Genomic DNA, 27,723 nt, shown 5'->3' with positions numbered 1-27,723 from the left:
CCCCTTACCCCTTCCTTTCATTGATCACTAGCATTTCAATCTACTAAATTTATTTTAACATTTGTTCCCCCATCATCTATTTATTTTTAATCCACATGTTTTACTCATCTCTCCATAAGGTAGATAAAAGAAGCATCAGACACGAGGTTTTCACAATCACACAGTCACATTGCGAAAGTTATATCATTATACAATCATCTTTAAGAAACATGGCTACTGGAACACAGCTCTACATTTTCAGCCAGTTCCCTCCAGCCTCTCTCCATTACACCTCAACTAAAAAAAGATGATGTCTATATTTCAGATAAGAATAACCTCCAGGATAACCTCTCGACTCTGTGTGAAATCTCTCAGGCACTGACACTTTATTTTGTCTCATTTCTCTCTTCCTCCTTTCCGTCAAGAAGATTTTCTCAATCCCTTGGTGCTGAGTCCCAGCTCATTCTAGGATTTCTGTGTCACGTTGCCAGGAAGGTCCACACCCCTGGGAGTCATGTCTCATATAGAGAGGGGGAGGGCAGTGAGTTTGCTTGCCGTTTAGGCTGAAAGAGAGAGGCCACATCTGAGCAACAAAAGAGGTTCTCTTGGGGGTGACTCTTAGGCCTAATTTTAAGTAGGCTTGACCTATCTTTTGTGGGGTTAAGTTTCATATGAACGAACCCCAAGATTGGGGGCTCAGCCTATAGCTTTGATTGTCCGCACTGCTTGTGAGAATATCAAGAATTCAACTTGGGGACGTTGAATTTTCTCCCTTTCTCACAGTTCCCCCAAGGGGACTTTGCAAATACTTTTTTATTCACTAACATTCACTTCTTGGGCCTCGGCCTCCTTAACTTCTTGACTGCAGTTGATAAGAATAACCATTCCTTACTCCTAGAAATTACCACCCTCCCCAATTGCCAGGACACAGTACATTCTCCTTATCTGGAGGTTTCACTTCAGTCTTTTTAGATGGCTTATCGTTCTATGTCATAGAAAAATGAGGAACTATTAGGCGAGGTTGATATTTCTGCCCCTACAACTGGTACCTCTCAAGACTTGAGCTGCTTCTGCCCAGAGTTGGGGATGTTTCCTTTTGTGTGGGATTCCTGACTCTCCCTCATGTGCTTTGGCGAGGTGTCGTTGTTGATAGAGCACACATTCCTTCAGTCAGTTGGTCAGCCAGTCAGCTATCAAATATTTCCAGAGCATCCGCTATATATCAGGCACTGATCTAGGCACCAGGAATCACAGCTGTGAACAAAACAGACAAGAATCCCTGCCCCTGTGGAGCTTCCATCCTATTAGACGATAGGGTGAGACAGCCTAAAAAATTTAAATTAAAAAGTAAAGTATATAACTAGATGTTGGTATGGGGCAGGCCACAGTGGCTCAGTGGCAGAGTTTTTGCCTGCCATGCTGGAGACCCGGGTTTGATTCCCATTGCCTGCCCATGTGAAAAAAAAAAAAAGATGTTGGTATGTGTTGTGGGGAAAACATAACACCAGAGAGAGGGAGTAGGAGTATTAGGAGGTTCCATGTTTAAACCAGGTGGCCAGGAAAGATCAGTTAGAACATGACATTAAAGCAAAGACTTGAAGGCCGTGAAGGCACACGGAATTTAGACAAAGGGAACAGCAAGAGCAAAAGTCCGGAGGAGGTAGGATGTGTTTCAGACTGAGTTGAGAGTCATGTCTGTACAGGTGCTCAGCCCTCAAGCTTCCTCCTGGGGGAGGCTTCCAATCCCACCTCACCCCCATGTTGCCTCCTTATCTCTCTGTTTCTTTGGGGAAAAAAAAGGAAAGGAAAACAACACAGCTCCGGCTGTCTCTTTCCACTCTGTGAGCAAGAACCGGCGATCTTCCAATTAGAAGAGGGTTTCTAGGACAAGGGCTCGGTTCATCCACCTTTGTTTATTTGGGGAATATACTCACAGTACAAAATGACAAAGGAGCACCTTAGTACCAAGCGTCTGGCAGACAGTTTCCTGAGTACTTGCCCTCCTCAACACACAGAAACAAGTTCGAGCAAAATATGTTTTAAAAGCCAGTGATTTTCCCATCTTTGTACCCTAGGAAATAGGCTTTGCTAAGGTCTGCAATATGTTGGCGGGGGTGGAGGTGGGAGGAACAGTGAGGAAGGTAAACATCTACTCCATGTCATGGAGAGCAAGGTTGAACTCCAAATCTCATTATGCTCTAGCTGTTGGACCTTGGAAATGTTACCTTCCCTCTCTGAGCCTCAGTTTCCTCACCTGTTAAATAGGAATCTTCGTCTGTGGCTCCCCTGTCTGAGGTGAGGATGAAATAAGACAACCTCTGTGTGCTGTATGCATAATCCCCTGCCATAGTAGACCCTCACTAGAAGTTGGGGCAGTTGAATTGAATCACATCCAGTCATAGTTCACAGACTCGTTCCAGGCCAAGAAAGATGGTGTGTGTGTGTGTGTGAGAGAGAGAGAGAGACAGAGACAGAGAGAGTGAGAGATTGAAAGAGAGAGAGACTTGGGAGGGAAAAAAGGCCTATCTCTGTGCACCTCTCTCCTCTGGGAAGGAAGGGGCCCTCACAATGACAATAGGCCAGGGGCGCTGACTCAGACGGCCAGTTCCTGTTCATTTCCCCTCGCTGCAGGACAGCGGCCGAGCAGGAGGTCAGCCCTCAGTGGGACCCTGACTTGGGCCTTTGGCTGAAAATCTTACCTAGAGAAAGACAAGACCAACTCATAAACAATTTCCCTCGCTGGTCTGCGGTGGTGGGACGGACTGGACCAGTGTGTGTGCGGCAGGGAGAGGGGGAGGGTGCTGGGGAAAGTGGGAAAGGAGAGAGAGGAAACGCATTTCTTGATTCCTGAATTGCTTTCTCTGGGCTGGGCTTCCCAGGAACAATTTCACAGGGCAAAGCAGCATATGATCGATGGGACCAAGCTGACCCAGCCGGGGGGCTGGGAAACAGGGTCCAAGAAGAATCCCCAGGAGCCAGCTGAGGAGCCCAGGCTCAGGGTTCAGGACAGCGTGGAGCCCCTCGGCTCCCTGGCCCCCGTGTGGGCCCACCATACGTTTCTCTCTTGCATGAGGATTTGCTGGATGTGGATTCTTGGTCATCCACTCCTGTAGGATGGAAAGAGCCGAGTCTATCACCCTCTTCTGGAGCCGGGGAGGTGAGTTGTTGGAGGAGGAGCGTCCCACTCTCAGCAGAGGGGAGAAAGGAAGGAATCTGGGGGCTCATTGAGAAGGAGTTTTATAGTCAGAACCATCCTGAGGTGGCCTGGGCTGACTTGGGAGTGAGTGATTGAGTGCCCTTGTTACTTAGAAGTGTGCATGAAAGGGCAAGACAGCTACGTGGCAGAGATGCTATTGCATGAATTCAAAATTGGGTGGCTCTGGGGAAAGAGGGTGGATGAGATCACATCCCAACCCTGATATTCTGGGATTCTAAGAGGATAATGAGAGTGACTGAGGAACTGTGTGTGTGTGTGCTGCATGATGTGTAAGAAATAATGCATCTCTTATTTGCTATGAATCAACTTAACATGAATTCTGAGTCCTTGAACCTCGAGTGGTGGAAATAACCACTCATGCAATCTTGGGGCTTTACCCCTGCTTCTGCAAATGACAAAATATTGTACAATACCAAGGAATGGGAGCAGAGAGGGGTGGAAAAGGGGTGTCTGTTCCTGGTTATCTGTGCAAACAGGTTACTGCCAAGGGACCAAGCTTTACAATTGCAGTTCAAGCCAGACCTCCTGGCTGGGGCTGGGGGGGGGGGGTGGAATGAAATAAGTTCAGCGTCCTGTGCCGTACCAGAATCCCACTCTGATTTCCCTAAAAAGAATAAGCTGGGTTTGGAGGAGGTGATACTGCAATTGTATGCCCTTGAGGCTTTACTGGGAGTTACTGTTATGGTTGCAGAGGTAGCTGGCAGGACAGACCAGTGAGTCTATGCTGTGTCTCTGGGGTTCTAGTTGGTCCTTTATGGCAGGAGGATGTTCAGAGTGAGTTTATGAGCTAAAAGGGTTTGAAATGCAGAGTGGTGGAGCTGAAAACGGAGTCCTGTGAGGACCACATCCTTTCTGGAGAAGAATCATGGGGAAGTGGTCCCTGGTCTTCAGATCTCTGAAGAGAGGTCACAGGGTGAAGGGAGTAGACAGGGTGTGAGAGGCCTCAGGAGGTAACTTTCTAACAGACTCTCCATGGATGCAACCAGCTACCTTGAAAAGGAGAGAGGGGTCTGGGTGCCTTTTGGCAGGTTGCCTTTTTTTAGAGTTGTGGTGTGAGCTTCAAGGAGTCAAGGGCAAGTAGAGTCTGGCCATCCGGCCTTCCTCTTCTGAAGAGAAAGAGAGGGAAGGAGGAAGGGTCACCCTCATCTGGGTTGAAGGCTCAGCCCCACCCTACAGTCTTCTCCCCCCTCCCCTCCTCCATGTCTAATACCCTGATTAAGGCACCTTCATCTTGCTCCCTAGTCACTGGGTAAGCTTCCACTCTTGTCCTTCTCCACCCATTCCCCACCCCGTAGGCAGAGCGAGCGTTTGACAAAACAAATTCGGTGGCCCGAAATCCTCCAACAGCTTCCCATGTGCCCCAGTTGAAAGTCCAGCTGTATTTCTTTTTGCTATTGCCTCCTTTCTATTCTTGAAAGACAGAGCCGAGATAAGATCGTTTCTTACTCTAGCACAGCTCTGACATTTCATAAATCTGCATCCCAGACAACTGGAAAGGACTATATTTAACCTTCTGTCTTATAGCTTTTAAAAGAGAGATTTGCTTCGGGCACTGCCTTCTAACGCCACAGGAGACCAGAGTCCTTTCTTTGTTCTCTCTGAGCCACAGCCTCTAGAGGTCGGAGCAGCCCTCTCGCTCCAGTCCCGCTGTTTTGGTACAGGCTGCTTGGCCAGCTCTCTGTTCCAGAAGGTCAACTCTCTGCTCTGGCTCTTGGTGAAGGGGGTACCTATCCAGCCCCTTGGAGTGTGGACCCTAAACTTTCTTCTTTCTTTTTTTTTTTTGACATGGGCAGGTTCGGGGAAACGAACCCCGGGTCTCAGGCATGGCAGGTGAGAACTCTGCCCCTGAGCCACTGTCGCACTGCCCGACCCTAAGCTTTCTTATCTGCAAATTACTTCAAAAACTCCTTATTATTAACTCAGTAACCTGGACAAATGTGATGGCTAATTGAACACAAGGACACAGGATTGGGTCTGGAAATATGAGCTAGGAGCTTGGGTGAAGGGAGGGAGTCAGGAGAGGAGGAAAGAGGAAATGTATTGTCAGGGGGCTGGGGGAGGGCACATCGCAATTGCAGTCATGGGAGGGGGAGGGGAAGTAAAGCTAACTTATGTGCCAAGATTCGTGTGAACCTCACAACAATCTTATGAGGTAGCTACTATTATTGCCCACATTACACTTCCATGAGGAGCTGGGGGTCCAGAGTGGTTAAGGGACTTACCCAAGGTCATACATAGCAAGAACGCTGCCAAGCCAGGATTGGAACCCAGCTCTGTGAAAACTCTAAAACTCAGGATGCCACCAGCTGTGTCTATGCTGCCCCTTGGAGTAGTTCTGATGTGCAGCCTTCTCTCCCTTCCTTAGGCTTCTTTTGAAAACACGTGAGCCTCCCTCAGGCTCTCTTCCAGCACTTCCCATCATCCAGGCCCTTGCCTGTCTCTAACCTCTAACTAGAGCTGAAGAGCCCAGTTTAGAAGTCTAGGCTTTTGACGGTGCCCCTGTGTTTTCAGACCTGATGGTCTGTCTGGTTTCTACCCACCCCTGTTCCTGTACTCTGTTCTCATCTGCCTTGAAGATAACAGTTACTTGGTCCAGCAGCCTGAAACTTAAGCTATGCTCTTCTTTTTTTCCCTATGTCTATGTCTTACACCACAATCACTAACAACTTCTGCGTCCTTGGACAAATCCCATCCTTTCTCTGGATACTGTTTCCCCACCTATAAAAGGGGAGCCTAGGTATTATCGAAGGATCCTTCCAGGTCTAACAGTCCAGGATTCCCAGAGCCCTGCCCTCCTCTCTCGCCCTACCCTTGCTGCTTCTTCCCTGACAATGTTGGGTGTGAGGGTCGCCACCAGCACTTGTTTGGAAACGTTCCCTGAGCCCACGAGGTGCAGTTACAATCGAGATTGCTCCAGAACCAATGGGCAAAACAACAGGTGATATTAACACCCACGTTTGTGCAGCATTTTATTGTTTACCAAATGCTTTCCTTCTCAGCAGGGTGGTAAGTAGGGACGCTCCAAGATGATCTTAATAGTACATCGTACAGCTTTAAAGAACATTGAATTACACAGTGAGAAAGTGATTCTCTTTTCCTTCTCTTTCTAGCTTTGTGATTACAGCAAGAATTGAAAAAGTCTTAGTCATTCTAGTCTTCAACCTCTGTAATGCTTGCAGATCTCTTTTCTTAACAAAGCCAGAGCAGGCCTCGGGTCCAAAGAACGTTGGCAGGCAACAGTCTCTAGCCAGAATTGAATTACTCTTTTTTGTTTCCATTGTAGTTACTTTCAAGTTGCTTTCTATTTATAACAAGTGGTACTTCTTTTCTTCTTTTTTTTTTTTTTGGTTAAGGTGTAAAAATTTCTTTTAATAAGAATTTATCTAAGGAACTAAAAAAGAGAAGGAGGTTAAGTGAAGAGTAAATAGAACCTGGAGTGCCCAGTTGTGGCAAAGCTTGTGGAAGTGGTACAGAAAGGAGTGGAGCTTTGGGCAACACAAGAATGTGACATTTGTTCAGCAGACATTTCCTGAGCGCTAAATTCTTTGGTGTAGCAAACAAGGCCCTTATGATTTACCCCTGCTAGCATCCCAGACCTTATTTTCCTCCACTCCCCTCCATCCCCATCCCCCACACCCTTTCATGCCTTCCAGCCTTTGGGTGTGCTGTTTCCTCTGCCTGAAATGTCTCTCCCACATCCCTTGCCCACCCATCAAACCCCCACCCATCCGTCAAAACTCCATTTAAATGCCATCTCTAGGAAGCCATCCTTCAAATCCCCAGTCAGAGTTTGGCTTAGCATTAGGTTCATTTCTCTATTGTACTGTTTCTCAGATTGCTGTAATTATTTGCTTCAGATCTAGCTCTTCTATAATTTTTGTTCTTGCCTGCCATGCTGGAGACCCAGGTTCGCTTCCCGGTGCCTGCCCATGTAAATAATTAAATAAGTAGATAGATAGATAGATAAATAAATAAAATAAAAACTTGGAGAGGGAGAGAGGGAGAAGAATAAAACTGTAACTGTGAGAGAATCCTGTGCACAGTGACCCTGGGGACCTGTAGTGGCTTCGGAGATCACTTGAAATAGAAGCTACCTCGATGCTGAGCCAGATCACAGACCAAGCTCAGAGACCTTTGGGAGCCCCTTGCAGGTCTTGTGTAGGAAGTTTATTGAGGGTGCCTAGGGGATCAATGCCTGCAGTCCGAGGGAAGGAAGCAGGATTGGTTAGAGCGCAAAATTGGGCTGTGATGCAGACTCAGCTGAGCCCATGGGGCGCTCTGGGGCTGGGATGATCCTTCAGAGTTGTGCTGACTTAGGGTGAGGTGACCAGGCATTGATCTCATCCCATATTTACCAGTCATCAGATGCAGACTGCCCCAGGTGGGGACTGGGAGGTGGGGAGCCTGACCTTGGGTGAGGTGGCTCTGTAACTTTGGGCAATGCAACGCTCATCTGCGGAGATGGCTGAGCAATTCCCACAGTGGGCTGTCAGCCAGCAGCCCACTTGATGGCTGGGGTAATAGGTCCTTCAGCCCTGAAGGGGAAGGAGTGGGTGGTGCATCACAGTGCCCACCACTGGGACCTTGTCAGATCCTCCTAGGCCTTCAGTGTGAGGGAGGGAGCCATGTGAAGAGAATAGTGGTTTGGAGAGCAGAGTGGGAGTGTTAAGAGTTGGTGACTGGAAGGACTCAGTAAATGTTTATTTGAAAAATGAAGGCACTGTGCTTAGAGGCAAGCATACGGAGTTAAAAGTCTCAGCATAGTTGGAGTGACAGATATGTAAACAGATTATTCTAGAACAACATGGTAAGCTCTACACTAGATGCTAAGTACCAAAGACCATACTTCCACAGTGCCTTATTCTTGCTTCTTTCGGAAACTTTATTGTATAACCCCTCCGACAACAGTGGAAGGAATGAATTGTTGTCCTCGTTTTACACATGAAAACTGAGATCGAGCATTTACTTTAGATTTTACTTCAGGTCAGATTCCGCTAAGCCCCCAGCCCTGTCTGCCTCCATAAGCCATGCCCTCTCCCCTACACCACGTAGCTCCTCTCAAAGACACGTGATCAGTCCTTGTAGTTTGCAAAGTGCTCTTTTTTTTTTTTTACATTTTTTATTGTGAGATATAACATATATACAAAAAAGTGATAAATTTCAAAGTGCATTTTAACAAGTAGTTATAGAACAAATTTCAAAGTATGGTATGGCTTCCAGTTCCACAATTTCAGGTATTTTGCAGAGTGCTTCTTACAAGTATTTCATCTCAACCCAGGTCCATGAGGTAAGCAAATGAGGGTGTCAGAAGGAAGTAGGGTTTTATTTTTACATTCTTTAACCTGCTTTAAATGCTTTCAGAAATAGATACATTTTGGTCATATTCCTAATAGTGACATTCTTTTTTGTTCTGCTTTTCTTTTTCCTACACATTCTTATCCACCTGTGAAATTCTTCCGTCACACTCATCTGTTCTTCCATATCTTGTCTCAAAAGTGAGAAAATTTTTATCAAGATCCAGTTAGTAGCTTTCAAGCTGCATGGTGTACATGTATGTTTTCATTTCAACCTTACTCAGAAAAACAAAACTTTCTTAGTTTAAAATATTAAAAATATATGAAACCAAGAAAAGCTCTGATTTTATGTGTGTTTAGTATTCTATGGGAGATATTTTTAGGGGGTGAGGGAGTGCCATAGTATGGCGAAAAGGCCACTTAGAGGCAAGTAAAAACCCCCTTGAGGGCAGTGCGATGGTGGCTCAGTGGCAGAATTCTTGCCTGCCATGCTGGAGACCTGGGTTCTGGGTTCAATTTGGAGACCAGGGTTCGATTCCTGCCCATGCAAAAAAAGAAAAAATCCCCTTTGAAAAGCTGGGTGTAAGGTAGGACAGCTGCTCCCCGTTTCCAACCACCACTACATTGTACCCTCTCCCCCCATCTTTGTGCATATTCCCCTCCTCAAACTCCAGGCTGAGTTTCCTTTTTTTGCTTTGTCCTCCACTTAAAACATTTCTCAAGGAAGCCCAAGGTCCCCTATCCTATCAAATACAGATGAAGGCAAAATTTGCTGCTGTACAAAAGAATTCCAGCATCTCTCTCCATGGGTTCCATTGTGATCTGCTTGGTTACTGAGTACACCTAAAGCAAAACTTTTCTCTGGAGCTTTCCTAACAGCAGCCATCACAACTAACAGTTAGTTGTTCCGTGATCTAAAGGGGATGTCTCCATATGTTCCCAGAGAAAACAAAGACACACATGCTCTGTATCCATTTCTAACCCCCCCCACATGACTTTATTTGCCATCATTTCACCAAGCCATAATTAAAATTTCTTCCTTCTTTGAAACTACTGAAATACCATGTTGGCCTCATCAGTGAAGCAATGTGGCCCTTATTTCTACTCATTTCCTTTACTTCCTTGTAGGAAGCTTGCGATAAGCAACGGGGGCCAAAATAGGGTGCAGCGGGACTGCTTTGAGGATTAGCAAGGTAAATAAGTCACCCTTGTCAAAATGCAAACTTCAAAGAGTTAAAAATGTGACTCTCATGCCAAAGATTATTTAATTCATTGATGGGGGATGCAGCATTATTGTAAAGCTGGTTTTACAAAGGATATGAGAGGCCAAAAGATATGAGACAGGAAGAAAGAATGAAGGAACAAGATTGAAAAGTTAGATACAAAACTGGTTATTTTTACAGGGTAATATAACTGTAACCTTTGGGGTTATCTCTCCTACTGGACAGAAATAATTTTCATTTCTATCAGGCAAAGATCATTTGCAATTTATCAATCTTCTACAAGTTAACGCTTAACTTTACAGAGTCTGGGCCTTAATCAATAATAAATGGTAAATCAGATGACCTCATGGATTATTCCCTCATATGTTTCTGAAAGGGCACTCAGTAATCTTATCCACCTTGTCAAGTTTTAGGGAATTTTTCTTAACATGTTAAATGATACACAATAAACCACAAATCCCATGTTGGTCTCCATGCAAGAGGTTTAACTTTAGCTTCAAGGCCTGACTCTCTTGGGGGCTTTGACACCTTCGTGACATGTTGTGTGTGACATCCAGCAAGTGTAGTCTTGGACCAGTTGTTGAGCCCACTTCAATCCATACTATACATTACTACCAGAGTATTCTCTCAAAGCACAGCTTTCGGGGGTGCAAGAGTAGTTCAGTGGTAGAATTCTCACCTGCCATGTAGGAGACCTGGGTTCGATTCCCAGCCCATGCACTCCCCCTCCCCCCAAAAAAACCAAACAAAAGAAGCAAACAAACAAAACTCAACAAATGGTGCTGCAATAATGGGATACTCACATGGAAAAAGAATGAAATGTGACTCCCGCCATACAGCATATAAAAAAAAAAAGCACAGCTTTTGTTGTGGCCCTCCCACACACAAGAATTGAAACATTGCCCAAACACCTCTGTAATACAACCCACACTTGCCAGAGTGATTCGTAGAAACCTCTGGAATCATCACTCAGTCCCAGCCAGGTTGGTCTCTTACCACCTCTTGTCATGTCTCACCTGCCTCTATAGCTTTGCTCATGCCTGTACTCCCACTTTGAATGCTCCTGGGCTATCCGACTCTTAACCTTGGGCAGTGGTTCCCAAATGTCAATCATCCATGTACTGCTGTCACAAATTTTGTTTACTATCCTCTCTGGTTTGTAATTTAAAAAAAAAATCAACTCCTTTTTTAAAGCTTTTGCTTACCCAAAGCAGGTTTGATATGTTATTTAAAGAAAGAAATGTTGTCTGTGTACCACCTAAAATCACCTTAATTTACCAGTTAATTGTGTTTTAATTGCTTACTTGTCCTCACAGATAGGCCACAAGCTCCTTGAGGACAGTACTATGGCTTTTTTACACTTTGGTTGATTGAGTGTCCTGTCTTTGGTAACCTTCCCATCAGAACACCTGATGACTTTCCCTTTGTCCCTTTTGAATACACAGAAACATTTAAAACACAATCCTTATCCTCTGGGGATTTACAGTGCAGTCCGATTGGGGGGACAAAAAGCAGGTGTTCTACACGAGTTAGGAAGACCTGGGTCCCAACTGGCTACTTCCTTCCTGTGTTAGTTTGAACAAGACGTCTCCCTAGGCCTCAGTCTCCTCATCAGTGAAATGAGAATAATCATGTTAATACCTGCCTCGCCGACGTCTACAGTGAGCGTGAAGCTGAAATAAAGTGATAGTTGCATAGGTGTTTTGTAAACAATAAAATCATGGCCATATTTTAGTTAAACGATTCCATGGAAGTCAGATAATATACAAGATGGCCAAATAAAGAATATGACAAGGCAGTCTCCTCAGCTCCATATGAGTCCCTGTGGTGCTCACTTGCTAATGAGTAGAATTATTCCAGAAGGCTTTCTTGAGATGGGTCATGAAACAAGAGAATTTCAATAAGCTGGGGAGTGGGGGAGTGAAAGTATGTAGGTGTGAAGCATAAAGGAAGGAGATTGAAGAAAAAAGAAAGGATGGAGACTTGCTGGAGAGGAGGCCAACTGGACTGGTACAGAGAAAGATGTGAAGGGGGCAGTGGAAGAAAAGACGAGATAAAAAAGACAGACCCCAAAGGTATCCAGTGCCAGGCCAGTGAGTCTCCGATTCCTGTGAGAAATCATTGGCAGCTCTTGAATGGAAAAGCACGTGATGAAACCAATCTTTGGAATGCAGATTCCTCTAGGACTGGGGCTCTTTTTCTCTCCGTAATTTAATTTTGTGTGTGTTTTTATTACAAAAAATAATATGGACTCATTATACAAAAAAATCTAAATTACATAAACAAGTGTTTAGAGCAAAAAAATGAAAGTCCACCTTCAATGCCACTCTCTTGCCTCCCAATGCCAGTCTCTTTCAAAGAGAACTGCAGATCTTTTCCTATGAATATATATATATATATTTATATATAGTTACGCAAATGGAACTTTATTATACAATTTGTACAGAGCCTTGTTTTTTTTAAATTTAGTATCTATGAACATCTTTCTATAGCAAAATAGATCTTTTTTTAAATGGCTTTGTTGTATTCCTTAGTAAGATTATATCACAATTTATTTAACCAATACCCATTGGTGAAGACATCTGCGATTAACCTTGCTTTTTCTTTTTACTTAAACATTTTAAGTAATAGCTGCACTTGATAAAAAAAAAAATTCAACAGTATAAAAGGGTGTTTAGTAAAAACATAATAATTCTCCCACCTATGCCTAACCTTCCAGCCCTGCCTAACAATTCCCCCTCTCAAGAGGTAAACACATATGCCAGTTTCTTGTGTGTCCGTTCAGAAATTATATACACACATACAGTGTGTGTGTGTGTGTGTGTGTGTGTGTGTGTGTATGTATGTATTAGAGGGGAGTTTTTTACATAACCGATACTATACACAACATCCTGCACCTTGCTTTTGTTACCTAATACTGTATCTTGGAGAACATTCCTTATCAAGCACATATTTTAGCTACATAATTCTTAATGACTGGAGAGTATTCCAATGTATGGCTGAATCACAATTTATTTAAGCTGTCTCCTATTGAAGGGAGATTGTTGAAGTAGAGTAGCAGACACTTTGCTTGTCATGTCCAGAGCTCCTGAGTCATCAGTTGTTTACACTAGTGCTTGCCAGAGACAGTTTCCTCTCCCTCCAATTCCTTACACATGAATCCTTACAGTCAAGCCCTGCCACCTAAGGAAAGCTAAGCACACCCTCGTTCTTGCACCCTACAATCACTGAAAACCCAGACTGCACAAGAACTGTGGTTTGCAAAGCACAGGGCTTGCACCTTTGAACTTGGGTTTCAACTTTTTTTCTGTCTCAGCTTCTCCTGATGCTACTTGTGACCTTGGTCTCCCGATGCCTTCTGCTTACAGCCATCTCCCTGGCTTCTGTTCCCACCCTCACCCCCATTGCATGTGCTGCTCTGTATGTATGTATCATGTCCACATTACCCAAGAGAGGGGCTCTCGTTGAGCCAAATTGGTCACTCTGCAGTCTAGAACGTTCCTGTCAGCTTGAGTCCTCATGCCAGGCCACTTCGTTGGCCACTAGGAACGCTCAGGTGAAACTTGACCCAGGTATAAACTCCCTCATCCAGTCAGCTGTTACCCAAAGAACAATCCCTGGCACAAAGTAGCTCTTCAACAAAATATGTATCGAATGAATAAATAGTCATTCAGAATCAAAGAATCACTTTGTTCACTTTATTGAGATGGGGGCTGTGGGTGAGGGGGCCCCAGAGCCTTGTAGAATTCCTCTCTAACATACTGTAAGGCCAAAACAGGAATCCTAATTTAGCAAATCAAACTGGACATTGTGTTATTCTTCTAACTCTAAATGTAGAGGTACAACATGTTATATTGAGAAAAATATAGGTTTTTGTCACCAGACAGACCTGAGTTCAAATCTTGACTATTACTTACTATGTGGCCTTGGACAAGTTTCCTAACCTTCCCATTTCCTTATCAATAAAATGGGACTTATAATAGCTACTTTATGGTGGCATGGTAAAAACCAGTCTAGACAGACAATGCATTAACATGCTCAAAAGGTATTACCTATTGCAATTATTAAAGTCCTTTATTTAGTTAAACCTTCTGGCTTATATCCATTAAGCTCCTAGTAAATGAGAATATGCTTGCATTATTTCTAGAGATGAGTTTGAATTTCTTAAGTCACACACAACCAAGCAGCACAAACACTTCTATTTGTGGATTGTTCATAACCAAAGGAAAAGCTTTTGCTACTGCTGGTTGTTTATCTTTGAGACAAGCTAGGCCTTCTAATCAACTTACTAATGTTCCTGTAAAATTCCTGTTTTTATTGGAATTGATTTCCAGGACTAGTAGGTTCCCTGCAGACTTGGGACTCTAGCTGGGTCTCCATGTGACAGTGATAAACACGCAGGCACTTACAAGGCAATTCCCAGGGGTACGTACAGGGGCGGGTGGGGGTGGGGGGGAGTGCTACGTTGTTTTCTCAATCCAGGATTAGTTTAGGAGGTGGGTGAGAAAGGAGCTGCTTAGCCTGTGTCCCACAGGTTATTGAACTGCTCCCCGGTATATAGACTTTGATGATGTTTCCTATGTCTCCCTATTACTACGAATGGGACAATGAAAATTCTTATATGTATATCTGTGTGCACATGAACGAATATTTCTCTAGTATAGATTTATGAGAGTGAAATTACTGTGTCAAATAGTGTAGGAATAGTTACTTTGGGTAAATACCAGCACATTGCTCTCAAAAAGGCTTAAAAAATACACTTCCATCCTTCGACTCAGCGATTCCACCCTTAAGTACATAGTCTAGGGAAACTCTCACACATATACTATGAATGTTCATGGCAATATTATCTATAAGAGAAAAAATAAGAGAACAGGTAAATGAAATCATTGTAGAGTCAAACAATGGAATACTACACAACAGGAAAGAAGCAGAGCTACATGCATCAATGTGAATATTTCTGACAAACTTAATGTTGAACAAAACAAGCAAATTGCAGGATAGGTGCAGTCTGATACAATTCATGCAAAGTTTAAGAATATGCAAACAATACTGTAGGTTGTATACTGTTTGTCAGAATATACCAAGTACTTTTACAACATGCTTGTGAATTTTAGACAACCAATTCAGGAGAATGTGTACTTCTGTGGGGGGCGGAGAGTACGATGGGGGAGATACACAGGGGCTTCAATGCAAAGTGGAAGATTTTATTTCTAAAGGGAAAAAGTTCTGTGGCCAATATAGGGAAATGTATTTGTTCCTTATACTCTTCTGTAGGATCAAAATAGTTCATCCTTAAAGAACGAACAGAAAAAGTTCCTTATTGCAGATGAGGAAACTGAGGCTCAGACAGATTCACAGTACCTTCAGAGTCCACCCTTTTGTCTGAGGGACATCCAGTACATCAGAGAGATATATACTCTCTATGGGAGGAGACTTTGCACCTTGATTCATTGGGAGCCCCTTCTCTCCCAGACACTGGTATAAATCCTTGGAGCAGGTTGCTTGGACAACATTATACTTCTTGGCTTCCAGAACCTGCTTCTTGAGTACATTTGAACCAAGTGTGAAGAGTGCTTGGAGTAAAGGTTAGCTCCAACCATGGATTTGGCAGCAGCCTTTACCATGAGCCTGCCATTGCAACATGGGATGCAGTGAAGCAGTAACATTGCACAGCTCTTTCTGGAACCCAGATGTCACCACAATCCCTCCTGCAAGCAACCTTGCCCTGATTAGATTACATGATGGCATCATCAGGCCTTATCATCTCCACTTGGCCTAGACCAAGAGGGGAGGAAAGGGCTGCCTCTCAATGTTTAGCTTCCGTTGCCATGGCCCCTGTTGCTATGGTCCCCCAAAACTTTCACTTGTGATTACTTTCAACCATTTTAAGCATCCATCAGCAAACAGGACCTGGAAGTTCTTTGAAGCAGCCCAGGGAGAAAGTGGTTAACAGGAAAGATAAAAGAAAGTAAGGGAATCAAGTAGCCTTGATTCTTGAAGAAAACTGTATAACAATATAGCTTTTACAATGTGATTGTGTGATTGTGAAAACCGTGTGTCTGATGCTTCTTTTATGCAGGATATGGACAGATGAGTAAAAAAAAATAAGGATGAAAAATAAATAAACAATAGAGGCAGATAAAGGGTAAAACTTGGGTAAATTGAAATACTGTGGGTCAATAGAGGGGTAAGGAGTATGGGATGTATGAGTTCTTTTTTTTTCTTTTTTTTCCTGAAGAGATGCAGATGTTCTAAAAATGATCATGGTGAAGAATGGACAACAATGTGATGATATTGTGAGCCGTCGATTGTATAATATGGTTGGACTGTATGTGTGTGGATATTTCTCAATAAAAATATTCTTTTTTAAAAGAGAGAAAGAAAGTGGAAAGTGTTTGATGCATGTGAACATGAGGCCCAGAATACAGGGCTTTGTTTGTTTGTTTGTTTTAGGAAATCTTCTTTAGATGTGAATGGACTGAAGTAGCTGAGTCAGAATTAGCTGAGACGTGGCCATTATGCCGTTGCCATGTACAGCAACTCTATGCCCTGGATTTTCTAGAAAAGCCCCAGTTTCCAGTGTTCGGTTCTGTTTGTCAGACCAAGACTCCTTTATTGAGATTCAGAAAATAAGGTCACTATAGTTATAGTCACACTCTAAGTCAGCCAGGAAAGCCTAATTTAGAATTCAGTCCCTGTCAATGGTTGTCAGGGAATCCCCACAGGGCCTGCCCCTGTGCCCGAGTGGCCTAAGGCAGGTCTTTGTGCAAACCAAGAAATCTCAACAGTGACTCTAGACTCCCCACCCCATCCCTGCCACCCACCCCTACAGTTCCCCAGAAAGACATGGGTTTTGATCCACTACAGACCTGGATATCTACACGTGCTGCCTTAACTCTATCAACTTAGACAATAAACCTGAGCCTCTGTTTCCTAATCTGTGAAATGGGAACAATAATACCCATGACACAGGATTATTCTGAGCATCAGATGAGGTGTCTGCTACCTTTAAAGCATTGCATGAATGTTAGTTGTAATAATTCATTCCTTCACTCAACAGATTTTTAGTAAATACCGAATATATGCCAGGTCCAAGGTCAAGGACTGGGAATACGGAGGTGAGCAAAACACACAAGGTCCCTGCTGGTATGGAGCTTTCAACTTCAGAGGAGAAAGCCAAAGAACCACCCCATTGACGATCTAAGCAGAGGAGAGATGTGGTAGGATTGCTCTTTGGAAAAGCCAGAGAGGGAAAGAGAAGGGACTGGGAGATCACTTAGGAGGTTTCTCCCAGCAATGATGGTTTGAACTTGGGTGGTGATGGTGCTGGTGGTGAGAAATGGTCAGATTCCGGATATGTTTTGCAACTTAGTAATGGACTGACTTTTGGGAGCAAGAACAAAGCAAGGAGGTGTCTTAGCTAACTGTGACCCCAGGCCTCCAGCCACTGGAGACACAGAGAGTCCCAAGGCTCCCGAGGGAGACCATGTGAAGGTTGTGTTTTCCTTTTCTCTCTCCCTCAGCACAGCAGTGTCATTCCAGTCCTTCCATCTGAAAATTAATTTCCTTGAATAAGTATTTTAAAAACTTGCTTTCATGTAGAGGAATAAAGCCAATATATGGCATTCCAGCAGCAAGACAAATGCAGATTTCCCCTTAAAAGGTAAATCCTGTGCTGCCAGATTTTGAATGGGATGTTTGTTCAGTTAATTTAGGATGCTGAAAAAAATTATTCAGTCTAGGTCCTCCGGGACCAGAATATGTTCTTTGAATTGGATTTCTTTCAAACCTTTGCCCCAGAATTTTTTGTTCCTGAGTCTAGAAGAAAAGAGGGGGAGATGGAAAGGGCCAAAGACAAACTTATGTTCCATAACAATCGTTTGCCACACTCTATACTTTCCAAAGTAATTTCACACAAATTATTTGTTGTCTTATTTTGCAAACCCAGGACCAGAACCATCTCTTGACTTCCAATCTTGTGCATTTTGCTACTCACTGTACTGCCAGGTCTTGAACTGTTTTGAGGGGGCCCAGATCTTTCTCTCTTTGTGATAAACAACAGATGTCCAATAGACATTCAAGACTCCTTTTTACTTAAACAATGTATTCTGTTTGCATTGAGAATGATTGTAGAAGAAAATTTGGTGTTTTCCCACACCACTTGTCCCCTATGTTCATCAACAGAGCTTTCATTTCTCAATCCTTGCAGGCCTACCCTTTAGAAGTCATTATCTGCTTGACAATTGGCTGAGACCTCTTGAGTTGTATTTTTTTTTCCCTCTCTCAATTAAACTCTGAGGACTGAGTTTCCCATCTGCCCTGGAGCAAACAAACCACTTGTTCTACCTGTTTCTCAGAAGCTAGAGAGGTTTTTCCTTTCTCCATCCTCTGTAGTTCTCTTTGGTGGCAATTAAATTGGTTCCCCAAACTTGCACCAAGCCTTCTCTCTAATGTCTGCTACATTTAACTCTTCTCCACCAACCCCTGAACCAGGAAAGAAAAAAATCACATGCATGTGTGCACACACACATATACTTTCCTAAGTAGTTGTTTTCTTAGCATCCTGACTTAATCTGACTGTGGAAAAATGGTGGGATGTATTTTCACTGAGTAGGCCTCACACACCCAAAGACAGAGCTTTCTCTCCACAGTTGATAAAGTTGACGTGGTAACTTGGGATAGCAGTTATCTGTAATTGAGCATTATCCAACATGCACCCTTCCTCAAGCTCCTCTACCTAAGACTGAAGTAGCAGGGAATGCCATGCTGTAGCTGAGCCCAGAGCCAAGTAGAATGGTTCCTCCATTCACATATCCTTGTGGGGTTTGAAGGTGAGAGGAAAGAATAAGTGAAGAAAGGAGAAGACAGAAAAGGAGAAACAGGAAAGTGAAGTGGTGGGAGGAGTGTTTCCAAGTGGAGGAATCACAAATAAAGCCATCAAAAGAATAATAGGAACTCTGATTTTTATTGAAAAGATATTTTAATAGTTTTACATTGTTATTGTATAAACTACTATGATATAGTCTATATAAGTATATAAATATTAATACATTTGATAGTTTGTTATAAAATACCACGTTTGTTGTTCAAACTTAAAATAGTACTAAAGGCACCTAGGCAATTTATAAGATTCCACAAGGGTTCCAGGCACTAGAGTAACTTTCCAGAAACCTACAACCTCCAGATGGGTCCCTGGTCCAGATAAGTCCTGAAACCTAGCCCAGCCTCTCCAGAACATCAGATAGTTCCATCTCCTTACCCCATATTAGTGACAGACCCTTCCAATATCAAAAATTTAGAATTGAGGGCAGGCCACGGTGGCTCAGCAAGTAGAGTTCTTGCCTGCCATGCTGGAGACCAGGGATTGATTCCCAGTGTCTGCCCATGCAAAAAAAAAAAAAAAAAAATTAGAATTGCCATAGCCCAAACAACCCCAGTGAGAGGTATGGAAAGATCAAAGGTGATGGTGGAATTATACATAGAAGATAGGACTTAACAAGTGACTATGAATGCTGAATCATTAAATTGATATCTCTTTTAGTCTCCGGTATTTTAGAGCAGCTAGAAGTAAAACCTAAAATTGTGAAATTGTAACCCATGTCAAAGTCTGAAATAAGTTCTACAACTAATTGTGGTGCTGTGCTTGGAAATTTATAGTTTTTTTGTATAGATGCTATTCATAAAAAAAAAAAGGAAAAAAAGTCCATTGTGATGATAAAAAAAGTTTTTAAGCCCTCTAGCCTCCTATATTCTGGAGCAGCTAGAAGGAAAAATATGAGAAGATCGTATGGCAGCCCATGACAAACCCTGGGATCTATCCTGTAACCACTTTTTGAAGAGTGCTTTGAAAACTATTGCTTTTTTATTTCTTTGATTTGTATATATGTTATACTATACAATAAAAAAAGTTCAAAAAAATAGTACTAAAGGGTTTAAGGTGAAAAGTACAGATAAAAGCCTTTCCCCCATCCCTCTCAAAGCCCTCCTCATATTCTCCAGAGGTAATCAAAGGTGACAGTTTCTTTGGTGTCCTGGAAGACGTGTTCTGTGAATATATAAGCATATATGTGCTTTTAATACACAAATGAGATCATATTATGGCCCATTCCTGCCCCGCACTTTTTTTCTTTGCATGGGTGGGTACTGGGAATCGAACCCAGGTCTCTGGCATGCAGGCGAGAATTTTGCCTGCTGAGCCACTGAGGCCTACCCCACCCCCTTTTTTTAAGTTAAAAATAATTCTCTAAGATTTTTCCATTCCTACTAATAGAGAACTACTTCATTCTTCTTAATAGCTATGGGTTATTCCATTGTGTACATGCATAGCACCATCCAATAGCACTATAAAGCAAATGTGAGCCACATATGGAATATTAAAGTTTTTCATAGTAGCCACATTTTTTCCCAACTGATTTAAAAGGCCCCCTTTATATTTATACCCTAAATTCCCATATATATATATGAGTTTGTTCTGGATTATTTTATTTCATTCATCTGTTTGCCAATTTCTTTACCGGTATCCCCTATTTCTAGTAAACATTTTAAAAAGTAAAAAAAAAAAAGCAGGTGAAGTTAATTTTAATAACATTTTATTTAATCCAACATAGCAAAAATACTACTTCAACATGTAATCATATTAAAATTATTAATGAGCAATTTCACATTCTTTGTTTCATACTAAATTCATTGAAATTCAATGTCTACTTTATAGCACATTTCACTTCAGACTAGCCAATTTCAAATGTTCAATAACCACATGTGGTTGGGGGCTACTTGTACTGGACAAGGGAGGTCTAGTATGCAGAGATGCCCAAAATTGTTACCTGAGCTGCATGCCTCTGTGGTCAGTAGGAATGGATTGGAAGGTCAGAAGCTGAGGACAAAAACTAACTCTTCTGGCCTCTCAGTGCCTTGGTGTGTGAACCCCCAATAAACTCACCAACCATGCTGGCCCAGTGCAGGACAGAACAGCCAACCCAAGTACAAAAGGACCTTCCCCTCTTCTTCTGGCTGCAGAGATAAAGAAAGGGCACCAGGTACTTGAGTTGATTATCTGAAACCTGTCACAGATTCCCCTTTCTTTGCCTTTAGAAGTGCCTCTGTTGACAACTTCTCATTCTACTCAAGAACTAGTGCTCCATTTCCTTTTTTCAAAAGCCTGGTGGTGTAGCAATGTGGCTCTGAGGAAAGCCTTAGCACTGGGGTTGGGGAAGGTGTGGTGAGAAGAACCCACGTCATGGCTTACTCAACTGTGAGATCTTAACTCAGTGGCAACAGAGCTACTGTGGTCCTAGGCAGCAGTGGTGACAGCCGTGGTGGCACAGCCTAGAGCCTGGAATGGTGAGTGTGGACACGACTGCATAGGGTTTGAGGGTTGGGGGTTGGCATCTGGATGGGTGATGGCAGTGCGCAGGAGAAGGCAGGTGATTAAAGAGCACTGGAGATAGAGCAGACAACTTTGACATGGCCTGAGCAGTGCCAGGTTTGAGAAGCATTTGAACTCCACAATAAGCTTGGAGTCTTGGCCTCCAGGTTATCAGTAGGCTGAGAATGTGATTGTCTCCTGCAGGGCAACATGTTGTCCCTGGGGAAAAGCGGTGGTTACATGCCCACTGCTTGACTTATTTCCAAACCAACCCAACCCCAACCCACACTTCCCTAGCTGGCAGGAACCGAGAAGCAAGTCCAGAGTGGTGGACAGAGCCAAGAGTTCAAAGTGGGCTTGGCTTCAAGAGACAGGAATTACTTACTGTGGCAGCCTGTAGAGAGAACTCTTTTTGAATAGCCCCACCCCTCAGTCCTTCCTCATTCCCACTGCTACCTCCTCTAGATTTGCAGCCCAGAAACTCTCCATGATATCAGACTCTTGTAACACTGGGCAACCCAACCCAGTTTGTTTCTTTCCACACAGCTGTGGCCTCCCAACAAGTCAGGCCAGGGTCAGAGGAACAGGACTAGGAAGACAGAGCAGCTTCCACAGAAAATCAAAATCTCATGCACATGGTGGTCTTATCACTGCTTTCACTGCTCCAGCCCCCTCCCTCAGCTGGCCAAAGTGTGGAAGCCCTGGGGATGAAGACTCTTCCCTGAATGTTAGTGGCTTAGAATCTGGTGCAGAGCCTGGCATATACATGGTCGCTGCTCAGTAGAGTTCTCTCACATGGACAAATGGATGGATGGGTAGGTGAATGGATGTTAGATGGATGGAAGGATGGATGGATGGATGGATGGAAAAATATACATTTGTATGCATGTATAATAAAATGGATGGGTGGATGGATGGATGGATGGAGGAATGAATAGATGAATTAACATGTTCTGGATATTGGTTTGCTGTACCTCTTGCTCCCAAATCCATAACATTAAAGCTTGTCACATCATCACTTTTAAGCCTTCTGCTCCAGTCACTTACGTGTAAAGGGATTCCTGAGGGTTGGCTAGGAGAATTAGCTCATATCCTTGCCTCTCTTCACATTATTGCTTTTAGGGTCTTCCAGGCTGAATCATCCTAGCTTGAAAATCAAGAGTACGATGGTTGATATCAGAGAGATTTAATTCATATCTCAACCCTACTACTTCCTACCTATTTAACCTTAGTCATAAGTTATTTTGCGTCTCCAAGATTTTGTACCCTGCTCTGTAAAATGGGATTAAAAACTTACCCATTCAGGATTGTGATAAGGTAAAACCATACGGAATTGCCAAAAATAATTGCATACTGGGAATTTCATGTGGTTCAATCTAATATATAAAGCATTATAATAAATAGTCCTATGTAAGTATTCTTTATTCCTAAGATATACAATCTTAAAGTCACAGTGTTTTTTTGTAATGAATGACTAATCCCTTTCTATCAGAAGACTTATCAAACTAATGGAAATAGCCACTCCACAGCCACATCACGGGCTGTGGGCATTTCCTGTAGTTTGGCCTGGGAAATGACCAGATATTTTTAGGAGCCGGGTTCATGGAAAGCAAAGGAAGTGAACAGCAGGATGATGAATGGCAGCTCCTACCTGGAAATGATTTACCCATAAAAACAGTGGGAGTTGGCACATTCTCCTGTCCTGGGTAGGAATGCCCTCTTTCTAGCTCAAGTTCAAGGCAAAGAGGGTCTAAGATGGGCTGTTTTCCTAGGGGCAGAGCCACAAGGGTTCCAGGCCACCAGTCACCTAGAAGAAACTGAGAGCAGCTGTCTGCCAATGTTTTTTTCCCTAATGGCAGCTGCCAAGCCCAGGTAGTTTGACCTAGCAAAGGCCTAAGCCTGACAAGGCTTGGACTGGAAACACACAAAGCTTGGATAGTTGAGGGGGCCACAGTGAGGGGGCCTTTTCACCGTTCTATACATTTGCTACTCAACCTCAATCCTAGCTACGATCACTGGGATTTCATGCATAGAATAGGAGCAATCAGGAGAAATACCCATCAAATGGGCATGCCTGAGGCCAACAAAAACCACTCGGGGCGCTAAGCAAACATTAAATAGAATGTTTACTCAGTGTTTTCCATCAGAAACACTTGTGGACAGGACATTCTAGGTAGGACAATTCTTTTTTGTGCAGGACTTGTCCTACGCACTGCAAAACATTTAGCGGCCGGCAGCAAAATAACAGTAGAGAGCCATCTTGTAAGCTTTAAAGCCAGATGATTCCCAGCGTCCAAGGTTCAGAAGAAGGACCCTGGCAAAGTGGTAGCGTCTCCACAGCTCTGAAAAACATCTTTGAGTTGACTTCAACTAGATACCCCATAACTCAGTGTTGGACTGATGGCCGTTGGCTAGCCTATGAGTGCCTAACTGGTGCCTGGGTAACCTTTTTTGGGCCAGTGGAGACATGTAGATTCACCCAGGAAGGGCCTGGAACTTGAGGGGAGAAAAGTCAAACAGCTGTCCAGGAGCTGTCTAAATGGGGTTTCTGCTCCTGACAGGCAGTGAGCTGCTTTACTCCGGGCCCCAGCTCTGGGGCAAACTGTTCAGTGCCTGAATTCCAGTTTTCCAGCATAGAACAGGATGAAAGTAGGATAAATAAAATTTGTTCAGTGAAGTGCAAAAATTTGAGCTACAGTATGGATTCTTCATAGCACAGAGGTGTTTAACCTGGAGTCCATGTACTTGGATAAGAAAAAAATTGCAGCTTAATCTGCTTCTAATTAAAATTTAGCTTTTTCCGTCAATTATGCATGTAGACTCAAAACAAAAGAGTATTAGCCATACTGCGACTTTGCCTCAACTAGGAACCACAGATATTTTTATATTTCATTACATTTGCCGCGGATATCTTGAAATATCATTTACATTCATCAGCACTACAATATTATGGTAGTTGATCATGTTATTTAATGTATTAATAATGAAACATATCACTTTATCACAAATTTAAAAGGTCTAAGTAACTGTCTTTCAGTGTAATTGGTTTTGTAATCTGATACATTTCATTTTATGCTTTTAAAAATTTCATTCTGAGAAGGGTCCATAGGTTTCATCAGACCACCAAAGGAGTCCAAACCATAAAAAAGGTTAAAAAATCCTGGATTAGAGGGTTGGCAGGAAATAAGGCTGATTAGGGTCAACGGGAAAATTCTTGAATGCAAGGAGGAGGAGCATGGACTTGTGTTCTGGGGACACTGAGAGGCTACTAAAGGTTTCTGAGCTAGAAGCTGTCCAAGGTGATAGTGAGGTTTCCAGCCTGGGACTCCAGTGCTGGTGGTTCCATTAATGGAAGTAGAGAAATCAAGATGAACAGTCGATTGGGTTAGTGGGAAAGGGTTCTTTTTTCAATATCATTGGGACTGAAAAATGGACATTCAGTTGAAAATGACCACCAGGCCCTGGGAAATGCAAGTGGGCTGACAGGGAGAGTGGCCATAACAATGGGAAAGATTTTGGGGTCATCCTTCAAGATGTGATCACAGAAGCATTTGGAGTAATTGCAGTCACCAAGGGAGAAAGAATGGTAAGGAAAAAGAATCCAAGGCAGGTGGCTCTCCTAGGCTGGGTGTTCTGGGAAACGGATTCTAGTGCAGGAATTTGCATACAAGAGGTTTATTGGGGATTGCTCTCTAGGACAACACCTATGAGAAGAAGGAAGGAAAACAGGGTTGGTCAGGACAATACAGTCATAACAGAGACTTCAGCAGATCTCACAGCGTGCTCTGGAACTGGGATAGCCCTTCAGATTGTCCCAAGTGCTAGCACTCCACATCCCACCCACCCACTGAACAGTCTTTGGATTTGGGCTTTCAGTCAGGGAAAGGGCATTTTCTTGGGTGAGACAGTTTCTTCCTTCAGCCAAGGTCAATACCTGGAGAGGGACTCAACTGTGAGTCATCAGTCCTCACCCCTGGCAGCTGAAGAAATGAATGCCTTAGTCTTGAATGGAAGACCTGGATAGCTCAGGGTCTGTTGTCCTAACCCTGCAGAAAGTACAACTGGCTACCCCACCTGCAGGCCCTCTGGACAAGTCCCACTTAGCAGCTCAAAGTGGATTATAGGAGTACTGGGCACAGACAGCCAGGGCCTAAGAACAATTTGAGTCTTTGATTCTTGCAATTCAGAGTCCTCAGAATCTCCTCCAAATTCCCTGCGATTGGGGCTAAGTTGGGGTGGATGGGGTGGGGGGAAGTTGGAGGGAAGTTAACCATTGTCCTCCTCATGCGCAGTTTTGGGGTTAGCAAACTAAACAAAACACTACCACAGAAACATACTATCTGACCTCAGTGTCCCTCCCTTCCTTCTGGGGTGACTCACATCTCAAAAAGGGTATGTCACCACAACTGAGGTTAGAGGCCTGCTCATAAGGCCTTTGGGATGCCTAGGAAGCTTGATACTGTTAGAGCCATGAAGTAAAAGGAGGTTGGGCTTCATTTCTTTTTGTAACATATATTTAAAAAGTGATAAATTTCAAAGTTTGATATGGGTTACAGTTCCATCATTTCAGGTGTTTCTTTCTAGATGCTCCAAGACACTAGAGGCTAAAAAGAAATATCAATATAATGATTCAGTAGTTATATCGTTTGTTAATCCTGTCTTCTCTGATACAACTCCTCCTTCTCCTTTGATCCTTCTCCCATTCTTTAGGGATATTTGGACAATGGCCTTTCTAATTTCTTCATGTTGAAAAGGGGTGTAACATTATCGGGTAGGGAGATGCAACTGGTTGATGCTCTTGGAGAGACTGGTAACTCTGGGTTTCAGGGCTTATCTGGCCTAGGAACCATTTGGAGGTTATAAGTTTCTGAAAAATAAATTGTGTGAAACCCTTATAAAGTCTCAGAGCCCTGGGTATTTAGGGTTTACAGGAGTACTGTTGATTGGGGCTTGGCATACTATGCAATTAACAATATCTAGCTGAAGCTTGCATAAGAATAACTTCCAGAATAGCCTCTCAACTCTATTTGAAATCTCTTAGCCACTGATACCTTATTTTGTTGCATTTATTTTCCTCCTTTGGTCAGGTGGGCATTGTCAATCCCAGGGTACCAAGGCCAGGCTCATCCCTGGGAGTCATGCCATGCGTTGACAGGGAGACTTACATTCCTGGTAATGATTTTACTTGGAGAGTTGGGCTTAGAAAGACAGAGGCCATATCTGAGCAACAAAAGTGGTTCTCTGGAAGTAACTCTTAGGCATTATTATAGGTAGGCTTAGCTTCTTCATTACAGGTATGTTTCGTGAAAGCAGACCTCAAGATCAAGGGCTTGGCCTATTGACTTGGGAATCCCTAATGTCTGAGTGAGTATCTGAAATTTCCAAGGTGGAAAAGTTTAATAGTTCTATACTTTTTCTCCAGTCTCTCAAGCAACTTTGCAAATAGTAGGCTTCATTTTGAAAGAGTAAAATGTAAAAAACTTGACTTGATTTTTACTTTCATGCCCTTATGGGAAAAAAAGCAAGCCAAATAGAAACTGAATGATTGGGGATAAACTCTCACCAGACTTTGAAATTTATAGTAGTTCTAGTAAACATGAATCCGGAAAAATTCATTTGTTCACTTATGAATTCATTTATTCCACAAGAAATAACATGTTCTGAATTTGCAAAATGATAAGCCAAAAGATTAAGTGTGGCCTGAAGGCCAGTTTTGTTTGTTTTCTACAATTTTTAAAAATAATTTGTTTGTTACCGTTCTAGTTTGCAAGCTGCCAGAATGCGATATCCCTGAAACGGAACAGCTTTCAAAAAAGGGAATTTATTAAGTTGAAAGTTTACAGTTCTAAGGCTGTGAAAATGTCCAAATTAAGGCAAGGCTACAGAAATGTCCAAATTAAGGCATCCAGGGAAAGACACATTGGTTCAAGAAAGCTAATGATGTTCAAGGTTTCTCTCTCTGCTGGAAAGGCATGTCTGCTAGCTTTCTCTCCAGGAATCTTCAATGGCTTCCCAAGGGCTCCGTCCATTCTGTTAGCTCTGTGAGTTCTGGTGGCTCTCTAGTTTTTTCCAAAATGGTTCCCTCTTAAAGGGCTCCAGTTGGCAATGCCCCTTACTGAGTGGGTGCAGACACATCTCCATGGAAACCATCTAATCAAAAGTTACACCCACAATTGGGTGGGTCACATCTCCATGGAAGCAATAAAAAAGCTCCCACCCAGCAGTATTGAATGAGGATTAAAGAACTTGGCTTTTCTGGAGTCCAGAACAGATTCAGACCGGCACAGTTACCAATTCACTTAAAACAAAATCATAAGATCTGGCAACATGGATCTTATCAGCTTAAACTGAGGTGTGCTGCTGCCTTGTGGGTGGGCATGGGGTCCCCCAGTTCATCTTAGGCCCCATTCAGCCTACTTTTCTCCTGTAGCATTTTAGGCCCTGTAAGCATTTGTGCTTATGAGCTCTAGACTCAACTAAGCTAGATGCTGGGGCTACAGTAGTGGACACTGTTATTACTCGGCTCAGTGGGGCCATGTCCTCTGCCCTCTGCCCTCATTCAGGCTCACCATCTAGTGAGGAATGTGGATAGACAAAGTGAGATATCACAGACTCATGTGCACCAAGAAGAAAGTCCAATGA

General features: G+C 43.2%; 1 protein-coding gene across 3 annotated transcripts in view; it reads left to right on the top strand.

Moving 5' to 3' along the window:
• The first annotated feature begins 504 nt into the window (after positions 1 to 504).
• NHSL2 (NHS like 2) overlaps positions 505 to 27,723 on the top strand; it is a 76,939-nt gene continuing 49,720 nt past the window's right edge. Inside the window, exon 1 of one of the 3 annotated variants that reach the window (XM_077145430.1) lies at positions 505 to 3,136. In XM_077145430.1, coding sequence (XP_077001545.1) covers positions 3,094 to 3,136 — 43 coding nt within the window. In that variant the 5' untranslated portion in view covers positions 505 to 3,093. The remainder of the gene's footprint in view (positions 3,137 to 27,723) is intronic. The other 2 variants (XM_077145432.1, XM_077145433.1) reach the window with 2 other exon arrangements.

Source organism: Tamandua tetradactyla, chromosome X (genome assembly GCF_023851605.1).
Source record: "Tamandua tetradactyla isolate mTamTet1 chromosome X, mTamTet1.pri, whole genome shotgun sequence".
Classification (NCBI taxonomy): Eukaryota; Metazoa; Chordata; class Mammalia; order Pilosa; family Myrmecophagidae; genus Tamandua; species Tamandua tetradactyla.
Note: the sequence above shows the minus strand (reverse complement) of the source record. Positions and strands in the feature narration are given on the sequence as shown.